This window comes from Vigna unguiculata, chromosome 7, assembly GCF_037176805.1.
Source record: "Vigna unguiculata cultivar grain cowpea cultivar isolate G323 ecotype 2 chromosome 7, ASM3717680v1, whole genome shotgun sequence".
Classification (NCBI taxonomy): Eukaryota; Viridiplantae; Streptophyta; class Magnoliopsida; order Fabales; family Fabaceae; genus Vigna; species Vigna unguiculata.
Genome location: NC_140798.1, coordinates 12,099,205 through 12,121,153, shown reverse-complemented (window position 1 = coordinate 12,121,153; position 21,949 = coordinate 12,099,205). Strand labels below are relative to the sequence as shown.

General features: G+C 33.3%; 1 protein-coding gene across 3 annotated transcripts; it reads right to left on the bottom strand.

Moving 5' to 3' along the window:
- Positions 1-1,367: 1,367 nt before the first annotated feature.
- Positions 1,368-20,826, bottom strand: LOC114191986 (uncharacterized). Of its 3 annotated transcripts, none has more exons than XM_085675660.1 (20): positions 20,695-20,826; positions 20,357-20,602; positions 19,605-19,817; positions 19,309-19,404; positions 16,074-16,126; positions 15,827-15,923; positions 14,544-14,617; positions 10,681-10,789; positions 10,414-10,527; positions 9,867-9,943; positions 9,531-9,597; positions 7,663-7,728; positions 7,344-7,451; positions 4,143-4,238; positions 2,957-3,087; positions 2,707-2,773; positions 2,560-2,624; positions 2,394-2,487; positions 2,181-2,251; positions 1,368-2,073 (listed from the first exon to the last, which is right to left on the bottom strand). In XM_085675660.1, exons 2-20 carry the CDS (start codon positions 20,501-20,503, stop codon positions 1,752-1,754), a joined length of 2,067 nt encoding a protein of 688 aa, XP_085531786.1. In that variant the 5' UTR covers positions 20,504-20,602; positions 20,695-20,826; the 3' UTR covers positions 1,368-1,751. The 3 variants fall into 3 exon arrangements, with proteins under 3 accessions (XP_085531786.1, XP_027937280.1, XP_085531787.1); XM_085675661.1 differs by having other exon boundaries at positions 1,767-2,068; XM_028081479.2 differs by lacking the exon at positions 4,143-4,238.
- Between the last annotated feature and the right edge of the window lie 1,123 nt (positions 20,827-21,949).

The following is a 21,949-nucleotide window of genomic DNA, read 5'->3' as shown; positions in this document are numbered from 1 at the left end:
TAATCTTTTCACCTTTGGCTCTTCGCATGTGTTATATTACGGATTTGGGGATTCAAACTTTGAGGTTTGACCTCAAAGAAATACAAATATGAAAACATTGGGAAGTGACAAGTAGGATCCTATAACCTATAGCATTGGACTAAGAAATGGTGAAGCATAAGTTCATAATCATAACCCTCTCTCCAAAGCCAAAAGGACTAGCGTTGGTTTCGAGATTGAGAGGGGAAAAAGCCACTACCAATGCTCGAGGGCAGTTGTTTCTGTCTCCCTTTGTCTGTCTCAAACAGATTCCCCAACCCAAGTTGAGTTTAAGTAAAACTCTCACAAAGAAAGAATGTTGCTTTCATTCTGTTTTCAACACCTTTTTTTTACTAGTCTGATATGATGAGTTGTTCTACAAAACAAGGCCCACAAAAACAATAAAAAGTTAAAAACTCATGACATCATATGATTGTTAGTTTGTTAGGGATGTAGTAATGGAAAGTTTCTTCCACCCCCATGTAAGAATTTATCAATTAATAAAGAGAGTTAAAGCATAACACAGTTTATATATACCAGGAAGGTAAATAGCAAGTGCAGTTTATAGCAAATTTAAGGGAAGGAAAAAGAAAAGCCTGCTGGTTTCAGACTCTTTTCTTTAGTCATCACTAAAGGACTAGAAAAATGTCAGTGCCACATCACGTGCTTCTTATGAAACTACGTTCACATGATCACTTTTCCAGAACCACCCTTTTATTTTAAAGCTCATTGGGTAATTGTGAGAGAAATAATGGGCCACATAGCAAGAATGGCAGTAGCCGGATTGAGTGGAGAGTGTCATTGCAGAGATAAAGGCTCCTTCCTCCTTTCTTCCACCCTTTCAGGTGAGCCCAAATGGTCTCAACCTTATCTTTTTCCTTTTACTTTTAATCCATGAAAAGGTTATTTTACTTTTCATAATTGGCTTTCATGATGACCCAGAAATGCATGCAAGTTATTCGTTTGCAGGGTAAGTGAACAATAGTACTACTACCACTGGTGTCCGCCGGAAGGAGAAAAAGGAAAGGAAAGAAATTTTAGTACCATTCTACCACAACAAATGTCCCCTGCACTTTGAATCAACAATCATTTAACTGAAAACAGAATCATATCAATAAAAGAAATAGAATCAACGAAACCCATCAAATCAATTTAAACTAACTTGTAAAGTGATAATTATACTCTATTTATATATTATAAACTCGATTTATCTTCGATTGATGTGAATATCTAAGAGTGTTAAATTTGAATCCTATTTAACGAGCTATATCCACCAAAAAATAGTTCTTTCTGTCAGGTTTTATTACAATTAGACATTTCACTTGAAAGATCCGGTGGACCAAATAAATGAAGGTAATTGTAGCCGTATTTGTATTGTACAAGACCCAAAATCCTCAAAACCATCCAGGACTAGGTACAAAACAGCTTGTCACTCTTGTGAGTTATGTTATAAAAACGAATTTTCTCACTGACAAAAATGTTACACAAACAAGGGTTATCTAAGAAAGTTACATGGTTGAATATATCTATCTACATTTCATCAACGATGAATATGATACAAATACAACTATTGGTGTACCAAAGCTGTTTCATTTACATCTGTTGAGTGAACTACTGAGTTATCTGAGTAGCGGAGTAAGCCAAAATCACAGCACAATGTTGCCAAGACACAGCACAATGTTGCCTTTTCATTTACATTCTCTTTACAACATCAGTGGTTGATATTTTTACATTCAACTCCTGGAGTGACGATCTTTGTCAAGATCATCAAACTCCCATTCACTTATCTCTTCTGATGAGTCATCTTCACTTAATTTGTCAAGTTCTATTTCTATCTGTGATCTTCCAGGCAGTGAGAAAGAGTGTCTCGTTCCATTTTGCTTTGGTTTTTTAGCCGAGGGAGGAGAAGGGGTTCTGGAGATTATTTGACTTGATGGTGTTTCTGACCTTTCAGTTGGAATCTCAAGTTCCAGTTTTGGCCTCTCAATAGATTCAAATTCCTCTTTTATTTTCTCAATATCATCAAACAGTTGTGTCACCTTGTCGCTGTCTTTTCTATATCAAAATTGTAAATGTAAAGGGAAGAAACACTTGTATGTGTATATTAATATAAAAAAAAAAAAAAAGAGGCCAGGGAAGAAAGAGAGAAAGACACAAAATACCTGAAAATGCCTTCCTTTTGAATGTGAAACTGCTTGTTCATGGTGTCCACTACATTCAGAATGGCCAAAAACTAACAAGTAGAATAAGAAATAAGCAATTTGTATAAGGCTACAAAATCTGGCACAACACTTTGACTGAATTTATCTTCTAAGTGAGGCCTGATTGATTTTCACTTCACATCATGATATAAATCATCACTGAAAGAAAAATACCTTGGTTTCAATATCCAAGTATTCTTCTTCAAGCCTTTTCCTTGGATTTGCTAATTTCAAACCTTCATTGGTTGTCATTGATGACATTGCTAACCTGATATAAAAATCAATAGTTGGATGCATGGTTTTTAAACAATAGACAATTCAGAGAGGCAGGACCCCATACCCTGGTTTGAATCTTAAACTATCCACAAGTATTCTTATTTGAGTAACATACGAACCCAATTTTCCCTGACATATAGCAAGCCAGTGTCAGAAGATTAGGAAAATGCAATATGATGAAGATATTGATCAATCTAGGATGATTTGTTACCTTGTAATAACGCAGAAGATGAACCACCAAATTCGCAAAATGATAACCATATCTCTCCAGTTCAGCACTTTGATATGCAATAAAAAAAAAGAAAAAAAAAAAGACAATACGAATATCAGTAAATGAAAAATGCACTTCAAAACACATTAGAGAAACTACCATGCCTAAAGCGATTTGCATAATAACTTGAAATTTGTAATATGTCAACATTTATCTGATATGGCCTATGGGATTAAACTACAGGACATACTTGACCTGCTCATCCTTTCTCTTTGTGACTGAAGTTTGGAAGACCCATGTGCTCTCTAGAAACTTGATCCATGTATCAACAACATTAGCTTCCACTGTATATGAAGTAATGGCTCGCAGCATCTCCTCTTCCTAATATCGGAAAACTTCATGACAATAATACAAATAACAAAATGCATAACATCATACTATTAATTTTAGGCTCTTTTCTTGTCTTTTTTCTTAATCATTCATTTTTTTTTTATATTCAATTTGGTCTCTTGTTTTTTAATAACACAATTCGAGATGTAACAGAAAATGAGACATAAAAGAAACTGTTTTCAATTGTGAGAAACTTCTTACTCTACAACAAGTACAAGTTGTTTCTCACATAGAAGCCTATTGACATAAATAAGAGAGTGTTGTCCTCATAACTTAATAAATCTCCTGTACACTAATGTGCCCCTTAAACTCAATGGGCTGAAAATTAGCGACAGATTCAACAACATTGAGTTTGCAGAAAAATAAGCCGAGTAGAAGAAGAAAGGGGTTTAGCAAGAGCATTAATTCATTGATCTACAATAGAAATATAATAAACTTGAAGCTTCTTAGCTAAAACTTACTCTCTTACAAAGAATATATCAATTTTCATATGTTTAGCTTTGAAGAACTAGATTATGAGTAACTACCGAAACACTTTGATTATCAAAGTACAATGCTCACTACTAGAAATTCTCATATTACATGGGATTTTTCTTGCAAATTTGTTAAAAGAGTTTGCAAGAAAAGACTTTTTTCTGCTATTTTTTCTAAGATTTTTAATTGGCAGTAATTTCTTCATAGGTAATCATTTCCTACAAAATTATAAAATTTGCAAGTATTTCCTACAAAATTTGTTGTGAAAAGTGTTTTATACAAAATATTTTGCAAGAAAATTGGTAGCAATTTCTTGCAAATTTATTTTCACAACAAAATTTGTAAGTATTTCCTACGAAAAAATTTTAAAAACAAAATTGGCAGGAAATATGAATTTTTTTAGTAGTGGCTGGAATGAGACAAGAAACTATTAATTTAGTTAAGTGTTTGAATCCAGGTAATTCAATAGTAGTGTGATTAAGACAACGATATGGACCTTTCATGGATGCTTTAGAAACAATGAGTTGTTTCTAGAACCACCAAGAGACTAGGCTTGCACCGAAATCATTTACCTGAGCTGAAGCAGTGATCATTAGGATCATAGGCCTAATCAAGATCACAAAGAGTTTTTCGGGAAAATGGTTGTGAAGAAGGAGCAACTTGAAAACCTAAACATGATGAATAGACTCCTTTAAGTATCTCAAAATATGCTTACTAGACATCCAATGACAATCCATAGGATTTGTGACAAAATGAAAACATTATTTATAGAATAACTCTACTTTGGTCATCGATAACATATTTGGAGCACCGACAATTCTATAAAGAGTATGATTATTAAAAAAGAAAACAAAATCTGAGCCACCGTAAGTGAGTTCAAAATGAGCTATCATAGGGGAAACAAAATTGAGCTACAACCATCATAGAATGTGATTTTTCATCTACTTTTTCCTCTTAGATATCAAAATTTTTCAAGAGATATGTGTTATAAAATAAAAAATGGTAAAGGTTGTAAAACTAGAGAAAAAATAGAGAAAGTTTTTCTTGTGAAGATACACAATGGAAGAAGGGATTGGACGACCAAGTGTATTTACACATAAAATCTTTCTCTCTTTTTAAAATGTCCAAACCCTCTGACACCCAGCTAGGGTGTTACACTCCTTCCATTTTACAAGTATAGTAGGAACGATGACTCTAAATGCACCACTTGTTGGTTTTTTGAGTTTTTGAAAATATAAGAGATATATTAAGTGGATGAAGCTTTCCTTTATTTTATATATATATATATATTGATATATACATATATATATATATATATATATATATATATATTGATGGGTTTATATATATTTTCACATATATGGGTTATGGTTATGATCATTGAGAGATTGTAGTTCCATATGGTTATATGATATTAGTCTTACACATATAAGACATTTGGCACCACTTTAACCCCAAAACCTTAAGGTAATGGTGTTATGGGTTTTTATTCTTATATAGTGTTTAATTTTGTCTATTTTATCCAATGTGGGACTTTGACTCACACTTGGACTATTCCCAACATATATATATATATATATATATATATATATATATATATATATATATATATATATATATATGTGTGTGTGTGTGTGTGTGTGTGTGTGTATATACATATATATATACATATATATACATATATGTATATACATATATATACATATATGTATATTAGATGTATTTTTCTATTCATCTAAACAATATTTAAAAATTGAAAATTTTCATAAAAATTATTGTAAATAAAAGATATTAAACAAATATTCTCATTTGAAACAAATGTCATTTCATAATCTTTTTAAAAGCAACCCACTGGTATTTTCTCTTTTAGTGAAACTAAGTTTGTTGCAACTAAAACTTGTTGAAACTAAAAGATATGGTTGAGAAAAATTCTTGAAAACTACAGTACAATGAAATAAAGGATACTACAATGTTTTTTAACAATAACTCAATATAGTTCAAGCACATAAAAGATACTACAAATTGTTTTAGCAATAACTCAACAATAAAATTGACAAAAGATCCAATTCTACATGGAAGAAAAAGCCATGTTGACGTGAAATTTTATTTCTCCAGAAATTTTTGCAAAGAAGAAACTATTGATCTAGTTTATTAAGAGAATGAAAACTGTTGAGAATAAAGAAGATAGGGATTGAGATTAATCTCCCTTGTGTATAAACCACACATAGGGTAATCTATTTATAATAGAGAGAGGTACAAGTAAAAAGAGTAACTGAAAATAAAAAGATTAAATAGAAGATATTGTTTGATATTGTGGTTATCAATATCTAACAATATCTTAATAATATCAAACTATATCTAACAAAAACCAAGTCGCAAGGCTCAAAAGATAAGCCGGAGAATGAATATTTCGAGTGTGAAATTAGATATTTGTGGATAGTCTAATAAGAGCCCAATAACAAGTAGCACAACAACCCTCATGACTCTAATACCATCTTAGTGGATTTATGCCTAACTCAACTTCATAAAAATTGGGTTGTAATGTGAACTTTTGACCTTATATCTTATGATTTGGTTATATCCTCAGTCAACGTAAGATCTCCAAGACAAAGAATTGTTAAAATAAAACTTAATTGTTTTGGTTTAATTCAATAAATTTAGTTAAAATATGTGACACATGGTAACTCTTGCTTGGGCAGACTGTGAGTGCTAGGATGAGCTTTTCTAGCGGTAATTTTATACACATGCATAGGCTAATATTGATACAAGGTGTGTAAGGATTATGCATGGGCATTGGTTAACATTGATGCAGAGTGTATGGTGTTTATGCACGGACATTGGCTAATATTGATGTTGTGTGGTGATTGTACACAAGCATTGGTTAGCATTGATGCAGGGTGCATGGAAATTCTTGGGATGGTTTAATTCCAAATGGAAATTCTTGGGATGGTTCAATTCCAACTAAAAATTTTTGGATGGTTTAATTCCAAGTAAAAATTCTTGGGATGGTTTAATTCCAAATGAGTATACTCTTTATGGTGGAGTATGATTGCTAGTATAGGCAATGAAGGTGTGTTTAAGGTGGAGAATGTTGGGTGATGAAAATAATACATCTTTTGAGAAGTCTCACATCGCCTAGGATAAGCTAGGGAGTGAATGTTAGTGACTATATAATGGGCTCTAGGTCCATGATGTTCCTTGCCCTAAATCAACGACACTTTGAGCTGGTGTTTGACATTTCTTGTAATCTTGTAGGAGGGTGTTGTGAGGTATAATTAATAGTTAAATTCTTGCTCTAAATAGTGTAGCTGTGATCGTGATTTTTTCTCCGTATTTGGAGTTTCCACATTATATTCTTGTGTTCCTTTTTTTTATCTTATTTTTCTATTAATAGGGTAATTATAAAAGGATAATGTTCTTAATTGATGATGTACTTTTCCCAACAAAATAAAATGTTTTTTTTTTCTAAATAAGTAACAAGGTGGTCTATATCGTCTCTATACTTAACAACTTGTGGGTTTAGAAAGTGCCTCACCATACCAAAGGGAAGAGGTGACACTAGACAAAGTAGAGGATGGACTTTCATGTAGCGGTGGTTCAAAACCATGGCAAAATTAATTAAACACAATTATAGAAACATATTGCTTTTATTGGTGGTTCTTAATTGCTATTAAATTGATCATAAACAAATGGATTAAATACACAATTCAATCTTAATAATACTTTAGTTTATTTTATGAAGATGTGAGCCTAGGCATGAAATAAACTTGTACCTTTGTTTTTAGAAGTGCAAGAATTTCATTGCTTGCTTCATCAAATTGCTCTCTTTCTTCTCTTGCATTATGGAAGCGGATACGTGCACATGTCAACAAGTTGTTGACCTGCACTAATATTTCAAGCTTATGTAAGGCAAGCAAAGGATGACACCTACAAATCCATGAAGATCATACCAAAGACTGAGGAAATCGATTGCGTATTTATAACAATCATGTATGCATAAAAATAAAATAAAAACGAAGTAATCTTGAGTGCAATTAAATGTTCTTGAGCCCCATAAGTAAAGTACTCAAAAGGAGTACAGAAAAAATAGACCTTTCTCAGTTTTTCTTCAAGCTCGTCTCTCTGCCTCTCAAGTTCTTCAATCTCCAAGGATAATTCCTGAAAAATGGCCATTGTATATCTATTTCAAAAATAAGTATGACTCATGAGAGAATAATTAATACATTTGAATATGACTTTCTTAATTTGTACTTTGAACATTCTGAATTATATTTATTTCAAAAATAATAAATTTGTCGTGGGCAAGTCTAATGCAAACAACAACTATGTAATTTATTAATAGAGATATTAAGGAATCGGTTTAGTGCGGTTTAGTGCGGTTTTTCGTTAAATAGTCACTCAAACCAATCATAAAAATCTAATGTGATATGAATTTATTTGATTTTAATTTAATATAACATTTGAATCAAACCAATGGGTCTATTTTTGAGAGTATTTATTAGGGAGAGATTACATAAATGTGATCTAAGTCCAACCCACATAAAGAATTGTTACCACTTTTAATCCAAAACTTTAAGGCAATGGGTTTGGGAGTCTTCTTTCTTATATGGTACAATTTTTCCTCAAGGGTGAGTCCCTTCCATATGGGTATATTTTCCCTTAAATGTAGTGTGACCTCCAGAGGTGCTCTAATACCACTAATAGGTCTATTTTTGAGAGAATTCATTAGGGAGAGATTACGTAAATGTGATTTGAACCCAACCCACATGACAAGTTACACCACTTCTAATCCAAAACCTTAACGTAATGGGTTTATGAGTTATCCTCTTATATTGCTTAACTTTTTCAGTTTTCTAAATGTGAAACTTATACCCACACTTAGATTTCTAGCATGAGCAAATTAGATCCAACTTTTTATCATTGGGTATGTTTACATTCTACCAAGTGTCATTCTTCTTACGTGCATTCAACCATTCTAAGGCTACTAACTTACAATTGGGATCATCTAATGCTTCTTCGTGTTTTATGCACAAACCAGGCTTGGTGACGTTTAGAAAGGTTTTGGTATGAAACCTATTTTGAAATGGGATGATTTGGCGAGGTTTAGGTGACTTTTTTGTAGGCTCTGGTTTCTCTCCTAAGGGCTATGGAAAGATCAGTAACAAAAATAGGAATGATAATGTTACCTAGATGATCTTGTGATATTTTTGCTAGGCCACCTTCAAGGGTTTCTGGTTGGCATGATATGGAGATGATGGATTGGATTATGGTCTTTGCAGTATACTTTCAAGCATAAACATGAAGCTCCTTTCATGTGTGGTATTTCTTCTTTCCTTATTTGGACTCCTCTTAAGTATGGGACAAGGTTTCCATTATTAATATCAAGACCTATTTCCACATGTTCTTCTTTACTAAATTCAATAATTTGGTCAATTAAAGTTGTATCCTTAGTGTGCAAAATAAGAGGGGGTAATGGTTCAAGCAAAAAATTGATTTTATTAACAGGAATATTTCAGAGGATCAAATAGAGATTCAACCTTTTCTAACATAGTGTCAAAAGATTTGTTTAAGTAAACTTCACCTAAGCTAAAATAGTTTATCCATAAGCCAATTGTTGAAGTTCTCTCATTAAGGGTTGATTTTAAGGAATGCATAAACTAATGTTAGTTTATGGAGAGTTAATTTCATTTTCTAGTTTATTTTCCTCATCTAAAAGTTCTTTTTTTTAATCGGCAATAAAGATTGAATAAATAAAGAAGTACTGAGGGTACTTCAACCCTTTTACAAAAAACCTTTTACAAAAAACATATGTACAAGTCATAATAGCATAAAACAGTAAACATAACTCTAAACCTCAAAAAAGCCCAATAACTCTTTCATAAAATATCATGTTTGATACACCTATTATGAAAAAGCTTATGAAGTAACAAAACTATCGCTTGCTATTGACGAGAATGTACCTTCTCAACTAGGCTAACCTCGTCAGATTTAGCTGCCCGAAAATGAAGTGCTTCTTCTTTTTGAGTTCTGGTTGAGAACAAAGTATGAAACATAATATAAGAGAAAAGAAATCCGTTAAGGCTAACATTTTTTATCTGTTTGGTATTAACTATCAACTACCCAAACAGCTGAAAGCATGCATGAGTATCAACGTGTTATACAGTTAGAAAAGGCATATCTATGAAAAAGAGATGAAAGCATGCCAGTACCGTTATGATACTCGACAAAGATGCAAGTGTATGGGCAAGTACAAAACATGACAAGAAAGAAACTTTTATAATAACTGTTTCTGGGACCTGTTTTCTGTGATGCGAGTCTCAGCTTTTGTGGCAGAATTTGCAAGAGACTCTGATAAAACTTTCAATTTGTCAACCTGCAAGTGATTCAATCATACATCATCAACAGAAAAAAAGTGTCACACCGAATGCAGGAAACTAAGCATCACTAAAACTCCATTACAAGTGGAGGAAAGTGAGGTACAATGCCAATGCACCCAATTAGAACTGAGAAAAAATCACATCATTCTGGAAAAGGAGTAGGGTGTGACTCATGTGAGTTTGTTCAGTCTTTGACAAGGTACCTCGCAGGCTTAGGTGTTAGATTAATGCCAAGTGGTTACATTGAACCGTGATTACAAGATTGAGATCCCTAACATTGTAGGTGAAGGTTGCCTACGGTCAAATTTCAATATTATCACAACTAACCACAATTGGATTTCACAGGCCCTTGTATCATGAATAGAATGAAAATTATTGCATAATACAATATAAAATTTATATGTTTTATACATATTTTTAATGAAGATTGGAGAAACAAAAACTACAGAAAATCACTGTGCAAGACCTTTTCAGCATGAAGTTGTGGAGAATCACCAGAGCTAAAGTATTTCTTTTTCAGTAAGAGTTCCTCCAACTTAGAACACATTTGAATAACTTGTACCATATCTTCATCAACCAACTGAAATTAAACATAATGCTTAATTGTCACTAATGTATAAATATACAAATATACAAATAAATGCACAATCTAGAGTCTTTTAAAAGTTGCCTAAAATATCCTCATAAACCATATATATGAAGCTCATGCATTTTTCAAAAAATGGAAGCTCACCTCTATTTCTTCGGCAGTTGTCTCTTTAGGTGAATTTACATTTCCATCTTGGTTCCTTGCCTTCATATTCTCAATGTTTTCCTTCAACTTACACGCTTCAACTTCTATTCTGAGAAAAGATAATTTATCACATACAATAGGAGAAAAGACTAATAATACTCGAGCCATAAAACTGGTGTCAAACATTATAGATGAGGAAGATTACGCAGCATCAATGGAGCTGAGTAAAATCTCTTAAAAATATGCATCATTGTTGATTGAAAGTTTCAGAATCCAATAATTTATTCTAGATTTTGAATTCCTTTAAATGCTTGATTAGATATTAGATACCGAAATATATTCAAGAAGCATTGGTTAACTTAAAGCACATAAAGGCAAACAAATAAGTATTTTATTATTAATTTCCGGCCTTATAAGACTACAAAGGACATGTGGGATTATTTGAAAAAGATTTATCCTCAAGACTACACAGCTCGAAGGTTTCAATTGGAGTATGAAATGGCTAATTTCAAACGAGGGAGTCTATCAATTGAGGAATATTTTTCTAGTTTTCAGAATCTTTGAGCTGAATATTCCAATATTATTTATGATGGTATTTCTGGTGTAGTCCTCTCTATTTTCCAAACTGTGCACGAGATCAGCAAGAGAGATCCTTTTTTGATGAAGTTGCAATCTAACTTTGAAGCCACTCGCTCTAATTTGATGAATCGCAACCCAGTGCCAACTTTGGATGCTTGCTTGAGTAAAGTTCTTCGCGAGGAACAACGCATAGCAACTCACGTAGCCATGGAACATAAGCACAAGGGAAGAATAAAACCAGAGATACATGTTTTGTCCAATGCTATAGTTGCAAAGGATTTGGTCATATTACAAAGGCTTGCACACAACATTTTTGTAACTACTGCAAGCAACGAGGGCATAATATCACAGCTTGTCCAATTCATCCTGAAAAGAAGCAACTAATCGCTTCTCATACCTCTATTGGTGCTTCAAGTTCTGCTACATTACTTGCTTCCACTTCTGTTCGTACAGTTCCTACAAACACAGATGATTATGTCTTCTTTTTATGCTTTTGGTCTCTCATGTAATTCCTACTTTTCCTCACAACCTTGGTACCTTGATTTTGGGGTGTCCAACCATATGACAAATTCTTCAATGTCTCTATCCAATGTGAAAAATTATTATGGTTATCAGAAAATTCACAAGCAAATGACACTTCTTTACCTATTAGTACTATTGGTGATATTTCTCCTTCTTTGCCTAGTATTTTTGTGTCTCTCAGTCTTTCCACAAATCTTATTTTTGTTAGCCAATTAGTTAATCATGATTATGTCCAATTTTCTCGTTCTGGTTGTGTTGTGCAGGATCAAGTGTTTGGGAAGATCATCCTGAAGAGACCTAAGGTGGGACGACTCTTTCCGCTATACTTATCTTCTTCCCTAAATTATCCTAATTTTCCTCTACTTTCCCTAGTCTGAATCGATGATAGACAGGTCAATAAAATGTGGCATAATCATTTAAGTCATCAACATTTTCATGTACTGAGTACCTTGTTCAAATCTGGTTCTTTGGGCAATAAAGCTTCTTCAATTTCTTTTTATTGTACTCCATGCAAACTTGGAAAAAATAAAATTTTACCTTTTCCTCATAATGCATCTCGTGCCCATCATTGTTTTGACATTATTCATAGTAATGTTTGGGGCATTTCACATGTTTCGCATGTGGGTTATAAGTATTTTTTTTACATTCATAGATGACTACATTAGATTTACTTGGGTTTATTTTCTTAGATCTAAAGTCGAAGTTTTCTCTGTTTTTCAATGTTTTATCTAATTTCTTCATACTCAATTCTCTGCTCACGTAAAATCTTAAGATCAAATTCTTAACGTGAAAATATGTCTAATGAATTTCACAGTTTTCTTTGAAATGAGGGGATTATAGCTCAGTGTTCTTGTCCTTCCACACCACAAAACAATGGTACCGTCGATAGAGAATTGTCACCTTCTTGATGTTATTCGCACTCTTCTTCTTGAATGTTTTGTTCCTCCTCGTTTTGGTGTGAAGTGTTTTCTATGGTTGTTCATTTGATAAATTGGTTACCTTCTCCTACTTTACATAATGTTTCTCCTTTCATTTTTGTAACTTTCCCAAATCTCAATTCTTTAAGAAACTATTTAAGCTAAACAAGCTTACAAGATGCAAAAGTCATCGCACTATACTCTTCTCCTGCACTAGATTTGGCCAACACATTTGCTACTTGTTTTTCCAGGAGATCAAGTTATTGCCAATAAAGACACAATATCTATAAGTAGATCTTGTGTAAGTAGGTGACTCTACCCAATCTAGTATGATTATTACATCTAAATCGAAAACCTTTTTTAGGGGTCCCTTTGATGTATTTTAGAATATAATGACTGCATTTCAATATCTTGCACGTGGAGAATTAAAAAACTGACTCAATAATTTTTCAACCAAACTAATATCCTATGTCTTTACAATCCAATGGCCCTATCTCTCTAAAATATACAATGCACACTTCCTCTGAGAAATAATAATTCCATTGTTAGATTGTGCTACCTAAATCCCAAAGAAGTACCTAAGTTTATCGAAGATCTTTTTTTCCGAAAATGATGACAAAGGTGTTGCTTAATCTATGAGATGCCACGGTAATCACTACCAAGAAGAACAATGTCATCAACACGCACTATTAGGTAGATACCCAACAATTGAATGAGAATAAAACACAGGTCAACTTCTCTTCAAGTCATATCAAATTGTTAGAGTACTACACTAAATCTAGTAAATGAGACACTTTCCTTGAGCAACAAACCCAAGTTTTTGCTCCACAAATATTTCCTCCTGCAAATCACCACGTAGGAAGGCATTTCTAACATCCAGTGAGTAGATGCACAACCGTTGAAGAGTAGCCATGGTTTAGAATAATCTAACAGAGGCCATCTTGGCATCCATAGTATTGTTTCACCATTGTCTAACCCCAATATTTGAGTAGAACCTTTTTCTACTAAATTAGGTTTGAGTCAATCATAGTGCCACCATGGCAAACTTTGACTACAAAGAACCATCGACAACCAACAACTGGCTTCCCTGGACTCAAAGGAATAAGATCCCAAGTACCACAGTTCTAAAAAGCACACAGTTTAACAAACATGACCTTTCTCCAACCAGAGTAAGCCAAAGTATCACGTACAACTTTAGGAATATACGCAGAGGAAATGGAAGAGAGACTAATAATGTATGGGAGGGAGACAATCAATGATAACTCAAAGTGATATAATGAGGGGAATGATTTTGAGTAAAGTGTGTACCTTTACAAAGAGAAAAAGGAAGATCATGCTCAAAAGGCAAAACCACAAGGGGCAGAGGAGGTGGTGTCGAAGTAGAGTCAATAGTTGTCCCAATAGCAAAGTGTGAATGTTGCCTACAATGATAAACTTGGAGAGGAGGCCGAGGTGGTGATTCTAGTAGCACACCATATGTGTCTATGGGTTCAAAGGCAAGAGGATTGTAATGGGGCTTGGGAAGTCTTAAAAAGGAAGGAAATTGAATAAAAAATAGGAAGTAGACTCAAAAGAGGTAACAACAACTAAAATCGAACAACTACAAAGGGAGTGTGAGAAACATTTATATCCTTTTTTAGACTAAGGGTAGCCTAAGAAGAAACAGTTACGAGACCTAACTGATAGTTTATCAAGACTAGAACTAGGATTATAAGAAAAATAGGTTGACCTAAAGACATGAAACAAATCATCCCTTTAATCATACATACATCCACTTATACTTGAAACAAAGCCTCAAATTCACAAAAGCAACACTAAAGATATATATATATGCTTAGCAACAACCTCATAAGATCAGCATTCACTTTCAACCCTGAAATTGCATTTTGTACATATTGAAGCAACTCTTCTCGCTTGGCCTGTTAAAATAGTAAAGCAGATGGTGAAAGGTATATGTTACCAAAGAAAGGCATATAAATCCAATATAATTCTTCTAAAATGTGTCGAAGTTCAATACTTTAAGAAAGTCAAAGGTTGCGGTTAAAGCACAGATTTCACGCAATAAATCAAGATAAGTCAAAAGAAAACTTCAGGAAACAAAATTAATGAGACCTCTGCCATTATTCTTATATGAGGAAGAGACATCCTTAGGTCTCATCATATGTTTATTAGAAAATAAAGATATGAATCTAACAAAGGAAAGAAAGTGCAATATTCCAAGAATCTACTGTTTGAGAATAGTTGGCATGTGACAACGAATTACAAATATGAAGTGGCAAGGAATAAATCAAAGCATATTGCTAGAATATATGAAAATGCCATATTTTAGACAATCCTCCCATGTTGCTTTCCCTATTTCTTCATTATATCTTAAGATTAGTTACCATATTTCCTTATCTTATCATGGTGGTTAATTTCACTAATTAGCTAGGAATTAATTAGCATAAATAAGGGGTAGTCTTTAGGCTTTATGAACAGAGCAACACATCAATAAATTGCAATATATCTCCACTAATATCAATTAGTGTTTCATTCCTTTTCTCACTCTACCTCCATATACCTAAAACTCCATAATTTCAATACATCTCAATAATTTTGAGCCTTACACCAATTAATAGACATAATGATCAAGACAAAACCAATAAAAGCTTTTCAAGTCACATTTGATATGAAGTATCAATAATAATGTGATCATCCATAAACACAATATTAAATTTGAAGGTATATCTTATACAATAGACTTTTTAAGTCTAATTTAACCACGCAAGCCAACTAGTTAATGTGAGGTTTTCATATATTTATATACTATAATTTGCTTATTTCTCTAATCAATAGGAGAACTCCTACACATATCCTCAAATCAAGGATTGAATGTCTCGAACGTGGGACTACATATTTATGAATGGTCCGATGGAGACCCCATAACAGATGGTTTTATAAGTCAAACAAATAGGCTCTTATACTATATTAGAAAGTGGATTTTAAACCCAATTAAATCTCACAAAACTGGCTTACAAGGTGAAATTTACACCCACTTATATATGATTTTTAGTTGATATGGATCTTCAATCGTCTATATCCACAATAAAAAAATAAATTTTTAAGACAACCAATTATAAAATCATTACCAGAACTTCATCTTCATATCTAGAAAATGCTTTAGCCAAATCTTGTATGCTGGATAACAAGGCAGTATGTTCTTCCTTTCCTCCTTTCATACAAAGACTGTACAAGTATAACCATTCCAAAACAAAAGTAGCTTTTTAAGCAAGTTATTTCTATATTATGCCAACAAACAACTATGTTCAACCAATATTTAATTTCAGATATATCACTTTTAGAAAAGGAATTGTAGAGAAAGTAAGTCAAAATTACCCATATATCTCCGACATTAGGGAAACTTCTTCCTCATTCGGTGCATTAATAATCTGAGTCACACAAAAGAGGTAACCTGCGGTTAAGTTCCATAAATCAGCAAATATAAAGCTCAACATGTAATATAATATCACTAAAAATAGATCATTTATACAAAAATGTATCACATATCACAACACAATGAATTTTACTTTTCACAATAAAAACAAATTGTAGTTGAAGACTAGGATATGTTAGGAATCTCCCATTCAATAGCATAAAATTAAAATTAAGTAATATACATTTTTATTTTCATCTGGGAAGTAGAATGCAATATAGGAAGAAGCAACATGGGTATTTAGGAAGCAAAACATGTTGAGGAGGCTACGATTAATCAATTAGTACACATAGCAAACGGTCCTAATTATGTGGGAATCAGAAAGAGCACGAAAGACAAGAAAAATGAATTCACGTTTCAAGGAATTTGTGTGTGACAACAACTAATTATATAAGGTTTGTCTTTTATGGGGAGGGGTGGGTACAATGATTTTGTTTCTCTTTTTTTTATGGTGATAAATTTTGTTATGCTTCAAATTTTTTTTATTATCTAAATACACATTGACATTTCTTATTCATATAAATCCTATATTCAGAGTTTATTGCAATTTTGTTTACAACATTTGGTGCCTTCATTGATGTACTTGTTGGTATGGTCGTGAACATGAGATGAAGGAGCTTTCCACTTACGTGAAGCACGTTTTGAAGATGAAGGAAATGCGACATAAGTATACATCACAAATTGAGACATTGGAGAAAGGCATTTCTTCCATGATTGAATGCTCTCTTGCTTCAAGCCTTGCTCATCACAAGGCGTCAAAGCCATTCCAAATTTGTACTATTAAGCTTGACTTTACACCATGGTAGTTGAATCGTGAATCGTATCGTGTATCGGAGAGCTGATTTATCGTATCGTGAATCGTTTCGTATCGTGAATCGTACGATTCATAAACATTTTGAAAGTTATCTTTTTTTAATTTTTTAGATGTAGTGATAGTTTCTAGAGTAACTTTTTTAAGGATGAAGTAGTTTTAGTTACTTTTTTTTTTTCTGGGATGCTGTAACTTTAGTTGAAGTTACCATTTACTAATTGGATTTTAAGATATTTTAAAGAAATGGGCTAAAATTTAGGTTAAAACAGGCCCAATTCCAACCCACTAAAAATCCTAGGGTTTTCTGTCTTTCATATGCACTAAGACTATCTTTGAGGGTATGCCACCGTTAGATACAATGATGCCATGCGAGTTGCTGCCGTCGAGGTCTGTTGACTTCTCTCTCATCCTTTGCGGGGTAGTGAGAGACACCACGGCAAGAGAAGCCACCGCGAGAGAGGCCGCCGCAAGAGGCACCACCGCGAGAAAGGCCGCCGGCGCCACTGCAAGAGGTGTTGCAGCAAGAATCGCAGTCGTGAGAGGTGTCATTGTGAGGAACATCTGTCTCTGTGAATGCTACAATTCGGATCGATTCGGAACGATTCATGCGATTCGAAGTCCGAATCGTACGATACGAACACGATACAGGAACAAAAACGATTCATCAAACGATTCGTATCGTGGAGTTGTTGAATCGTTTCGTATCGTACGATTCGTATCGTGAATCGTACGATACTTACTACCATGCTTTACACTATTAAGATTGATGATTGCAAGAGTCCATTTGGATCTAGATGTTATTCCATCGTTCCAAATGTTAACAAATGGATTTTGGACCATCTTCGTAAGAGTCCCCCTATTCCACTTCTTTCAAGCTTGGTCAAACAGACTTAGTACATCAATATTACATGACATTTACAACGCTAGCAAATTGTGTAAATGGTGTAGTGCTAGAAGCACTATTAGATTGCTTATTAGCAGTCTCAAACAAGATATACATTGAGACATAATTGCTCAAGCTCTAACCTCTAGTTCATACAGTTTCTATCTGATGCAATCAATCGTTGCATAGAAATGTATCTATGTTGCTTTACCTACGAGAATAAGGACTGGACAAAGTTCTTACCATGGACAGAATTTTAGTATAACAAGGCCTATCACGTGAGCAACAGGATGGTACCATTTAGACTCACATATGGAAGAGATCCTCCCCGTGGTGCTTAAATATGATTCAAAATCCAACTCTTCACTTGACATTCACGATTTATTGCAACAATGTGACGTCATTCTGGCACAATTAAAACAATTTGATTAAGGCACAATAGTGTGAAAAGGTTTTTGATCATAAGAGGCAAGAAATGGAATTTGAGATTGGAGATATGGTTTCAGTCAAGTTGCAACCATATACAAAAGATTCTTTAGTTTTGCAAAAGATCAAAAGTTAAGGTTAAAATACTTTGGGTTGTTTCCAATCATTCAACATGTTGGCCAAGTAGTTTACAAGCTATTAATGACATGTTATCCCAAGATTCACCGAGTTTTCCATTGCTCACAATTGAAGCTCTGTCATGGTGGTGATAATCGACTTTATGTTCCCCTCTCCATGGTAACTAATGAGATTGGTCCTGTTATGCAATCATTATCAATACTACTGCATTCACGCATCATTCTCAAAGAGGGACAACGTGTGACAAGTTCTCCTGCAATGGGAAGGCTTTGACGAGTCTCAAGTCATGTGGAAAGATTACGTGATCAAGGAAAACAACCCAAATTTTAACCTTGAGGACAAGGTTGATTTTAATGGAGAAGGAAATGTAACTGAAGAAGAAGCGACGGGGGCAATTAAGGAAGCAAAACATGCTGAGTAGGCTACAGTTAGTGGGTTGGAACACATGGAAAGTGATCTTAACGGTGCAGGAATCAGAAGGAGCATGAGCACAAGAATAATGAATTCTGATTTGAAGAAATTTGTGTGTGACAACAACTAATTATATAAGTTTTGGCTTTTTTGGGGGAGGGGTGGATGTGATGATTCTGCTTCTCTCTCTTCAGTGTCGTTCTGCTGCTTGGTGTTTTCTGATCATGGAAATACACAACCACGTTTCTTATTCATACAAATCCTATACTCAGTTTATTGCAATTTCTTTTATGACATAAAATAAAGTTCTTAATTTGAGTGCAAATTCATACAAGTATACACTCTCAAACCAAACCCAGGAACATGGAAATCCGTAGAGAAAATTGAAAAATGCCGTAATCATCTAATAGACTAATACTAATCCAAAAACTTGACTGTAATAGTTATAGATTGCATTTCTTAAACTCACCATTGACAATGTTATGCCCTCAAGAGCAAGACTTGAAAGGAAGACATCCCGGAAATTTTTCAGATCATCCATAGCATCAGGGTCTACATAGTAAATCTGTCCATAGTTATATACGAGCATGAATTACCAAAAGGTAAATAATAAATAACGACAAAAGTAACAAAAACTGTGTTTTTGTTAAAAGTTGATGCAAATGCAAAGAAGTGACCTAGCTTAACATAATGAAACCAAAATAGTAAAAGCAGAAATTATATAAAGTAAACAGAAAGAATTGAAACAGTAAGGGTTTCACAAACCATTGTAGGTGAATCCTTGAATTCATCATGAAGAAGTTGATTGTCTGTATCTTTTTCATCGGTGTCAATGAAGTTAGCAGTAAGTCTCTCAACTTCTTTTAGGGCAACCAGCCACCTTCGTAGCAACTGAACTCTCTCTATCCCTCTACATGAAATAGAAACTTCTTCTAACCGTTTTACTGTGTGTCTGAAGCTTTGCATGTTCCGAGTCACCTTTTCATTAAAACCATTCATATTTTAGACACACATTTAAGAAAAAGGAGAAAGCTTAAATACACTACTTATGATTTTTACTATTCTTCTATTATAATTGATGTTTTATTTATATAAATTGCATAATCCAATAAGGTAGACTTTTATTGTACTCTAATTTCGAGAGAAAAACACCAAACAAATAATACTTCAGGGGATTTATCTAAATTTTGTCCCGGGAAAGAGCTTAACAGGCAAGCACTATGAGCGAAAACTTTCAATCAACAAAAATCATCCTTAATTTCGTTTTATGATAATATTATTGTACAAGTTAATACCATTTGTCATTGAGATGGTTGTGCATGGAATATTTATTCAGGAGATAAAGACCCCAAAAACAACTAAAATTAAAACTGTAGAACACGACCCTTTTAAGGCCCAACCCTGAGATTTCTTACACGGTAAGGTACCATAGCAAGGTGAAAACTTTCTCTCTAACCCAGAATAAAAAACCAAAAGGGCAAAGGAAGATTGAAAGTTTCAGGGAAAGGGGTACTTACAATGCGGTCCTGAATAATTTTGGCGCCGCCAGCGACGGCGTTGCTTGCATGGAGCACGACGGAGTCGGTGTAGGTGCGAACGGCACGTCGGATATTGGTTTGGCCACCTTCCACCGCCTTGTTTACCGCCGATCTTACCCATGACATTCTTCTTCAGACTTCGCCAACTTTTTCTTCTTTACTTTTCTTATATATTTGAATATGTATATACTTGTAATGTTTCCCTGTGTATTGGTGTGTAGGTACCTGTGAAATGAAAAAGGGAAAAGAAAGTGTTTTCTGTTTGTTCCTGTTTTTTTATGAAGAAAAAGAAAATGGAAGTTGAGGGTGATGGTTACCGTGGCACGTGTGAAAAATGTTGCGATGACGAGGAGAGAAGAGGGAAGAGAGAGAAGTAACGAAAGAAAGAAGAAGTCAGCTTTTGGTGGCATGAATTTCGGAAGAAGAAGTACTGTTTTTCCTAAATCCATTTTTGTTCTTCGTTTATGTGCCTTCGAGTTTATTTATTTTACAACAGTTATTTAAAAAAAAATAAAGTAATAGTAATTATGATAATACATGTAAAGGAAGTGATTTTTTTCTATAGACGTGCTCGAACAGAAATATAAAAAATATTCACACTAATATGGTTTAGTAATGACACGAGTAAGAAATGATAAAATGTATTTTTACCAAAAACCGAAATTAAGTAGTATTTTAACCATTTGAATTTATATTCTACATATTAATTAATTAGTTATAAAGCAAAGTGTCATATCCTAATGTATTCTATTGATTTCAATTTCTTCTCGATGTTTTTTAATTTTCAATTAAAGCTTCTTCTTTTTTAATGTGATATATTCCATCAAATTATTCATAACCATGTTAATTGTATAAGTGAGATGGGTAACACGATAGTGGTATAATTGTTATTGTTAAGATGAATATTCATGATTTATTTAAATTTTAAATTTTAAAAATGTTTTTTGTTTGAAAATGACTTCATTTTAATTTTGGAATGGTCGGAAAATGAGAATCATTGTCTTTAGGATTGTGCGAGCACCGGAGGGGACAATTTGGTGGTCTATGGTTGATATAGATTCGTAGCGAAGTCAATGGAATTTTGGTTGAGGCTTTTCTTCTTCCTGCGCGTTATTTTCTTTTCTTTTCTTCTTTTTCTTTTCTTTCTGCATTCCATAAAATTGGTAATCCTCAACACTGTTCTGCATTAAACTTATAATAAAAATTTTACATTTTTTATTAATATTTTCTGGACTAAATATATTGGAAAATATTTTTAGATCAGAAAATATCTTCTAAAATACTTAATTTAATATATTAAAAAATATATTTTTAAGTGAATATTCCGATAAATATTTATAAATTAAAAATATAGTCTGAAGCAACTATTTTATTTATTTTTCAGAATGAATATGTAAAAAATATTTCCATATTCAAAAATACTAAAAAAAAAGGAAAGTAGTAAGACATGGTTTGTATCTGCATATCAGAGTAAGACATGAAGTTAAAATTAACTACATCGTTGAAGTTAATCGAATCTCAATGTGAAGGGATAAAGTCTCAATGTGAAGGGATAAGGAAAATGTCATTTAA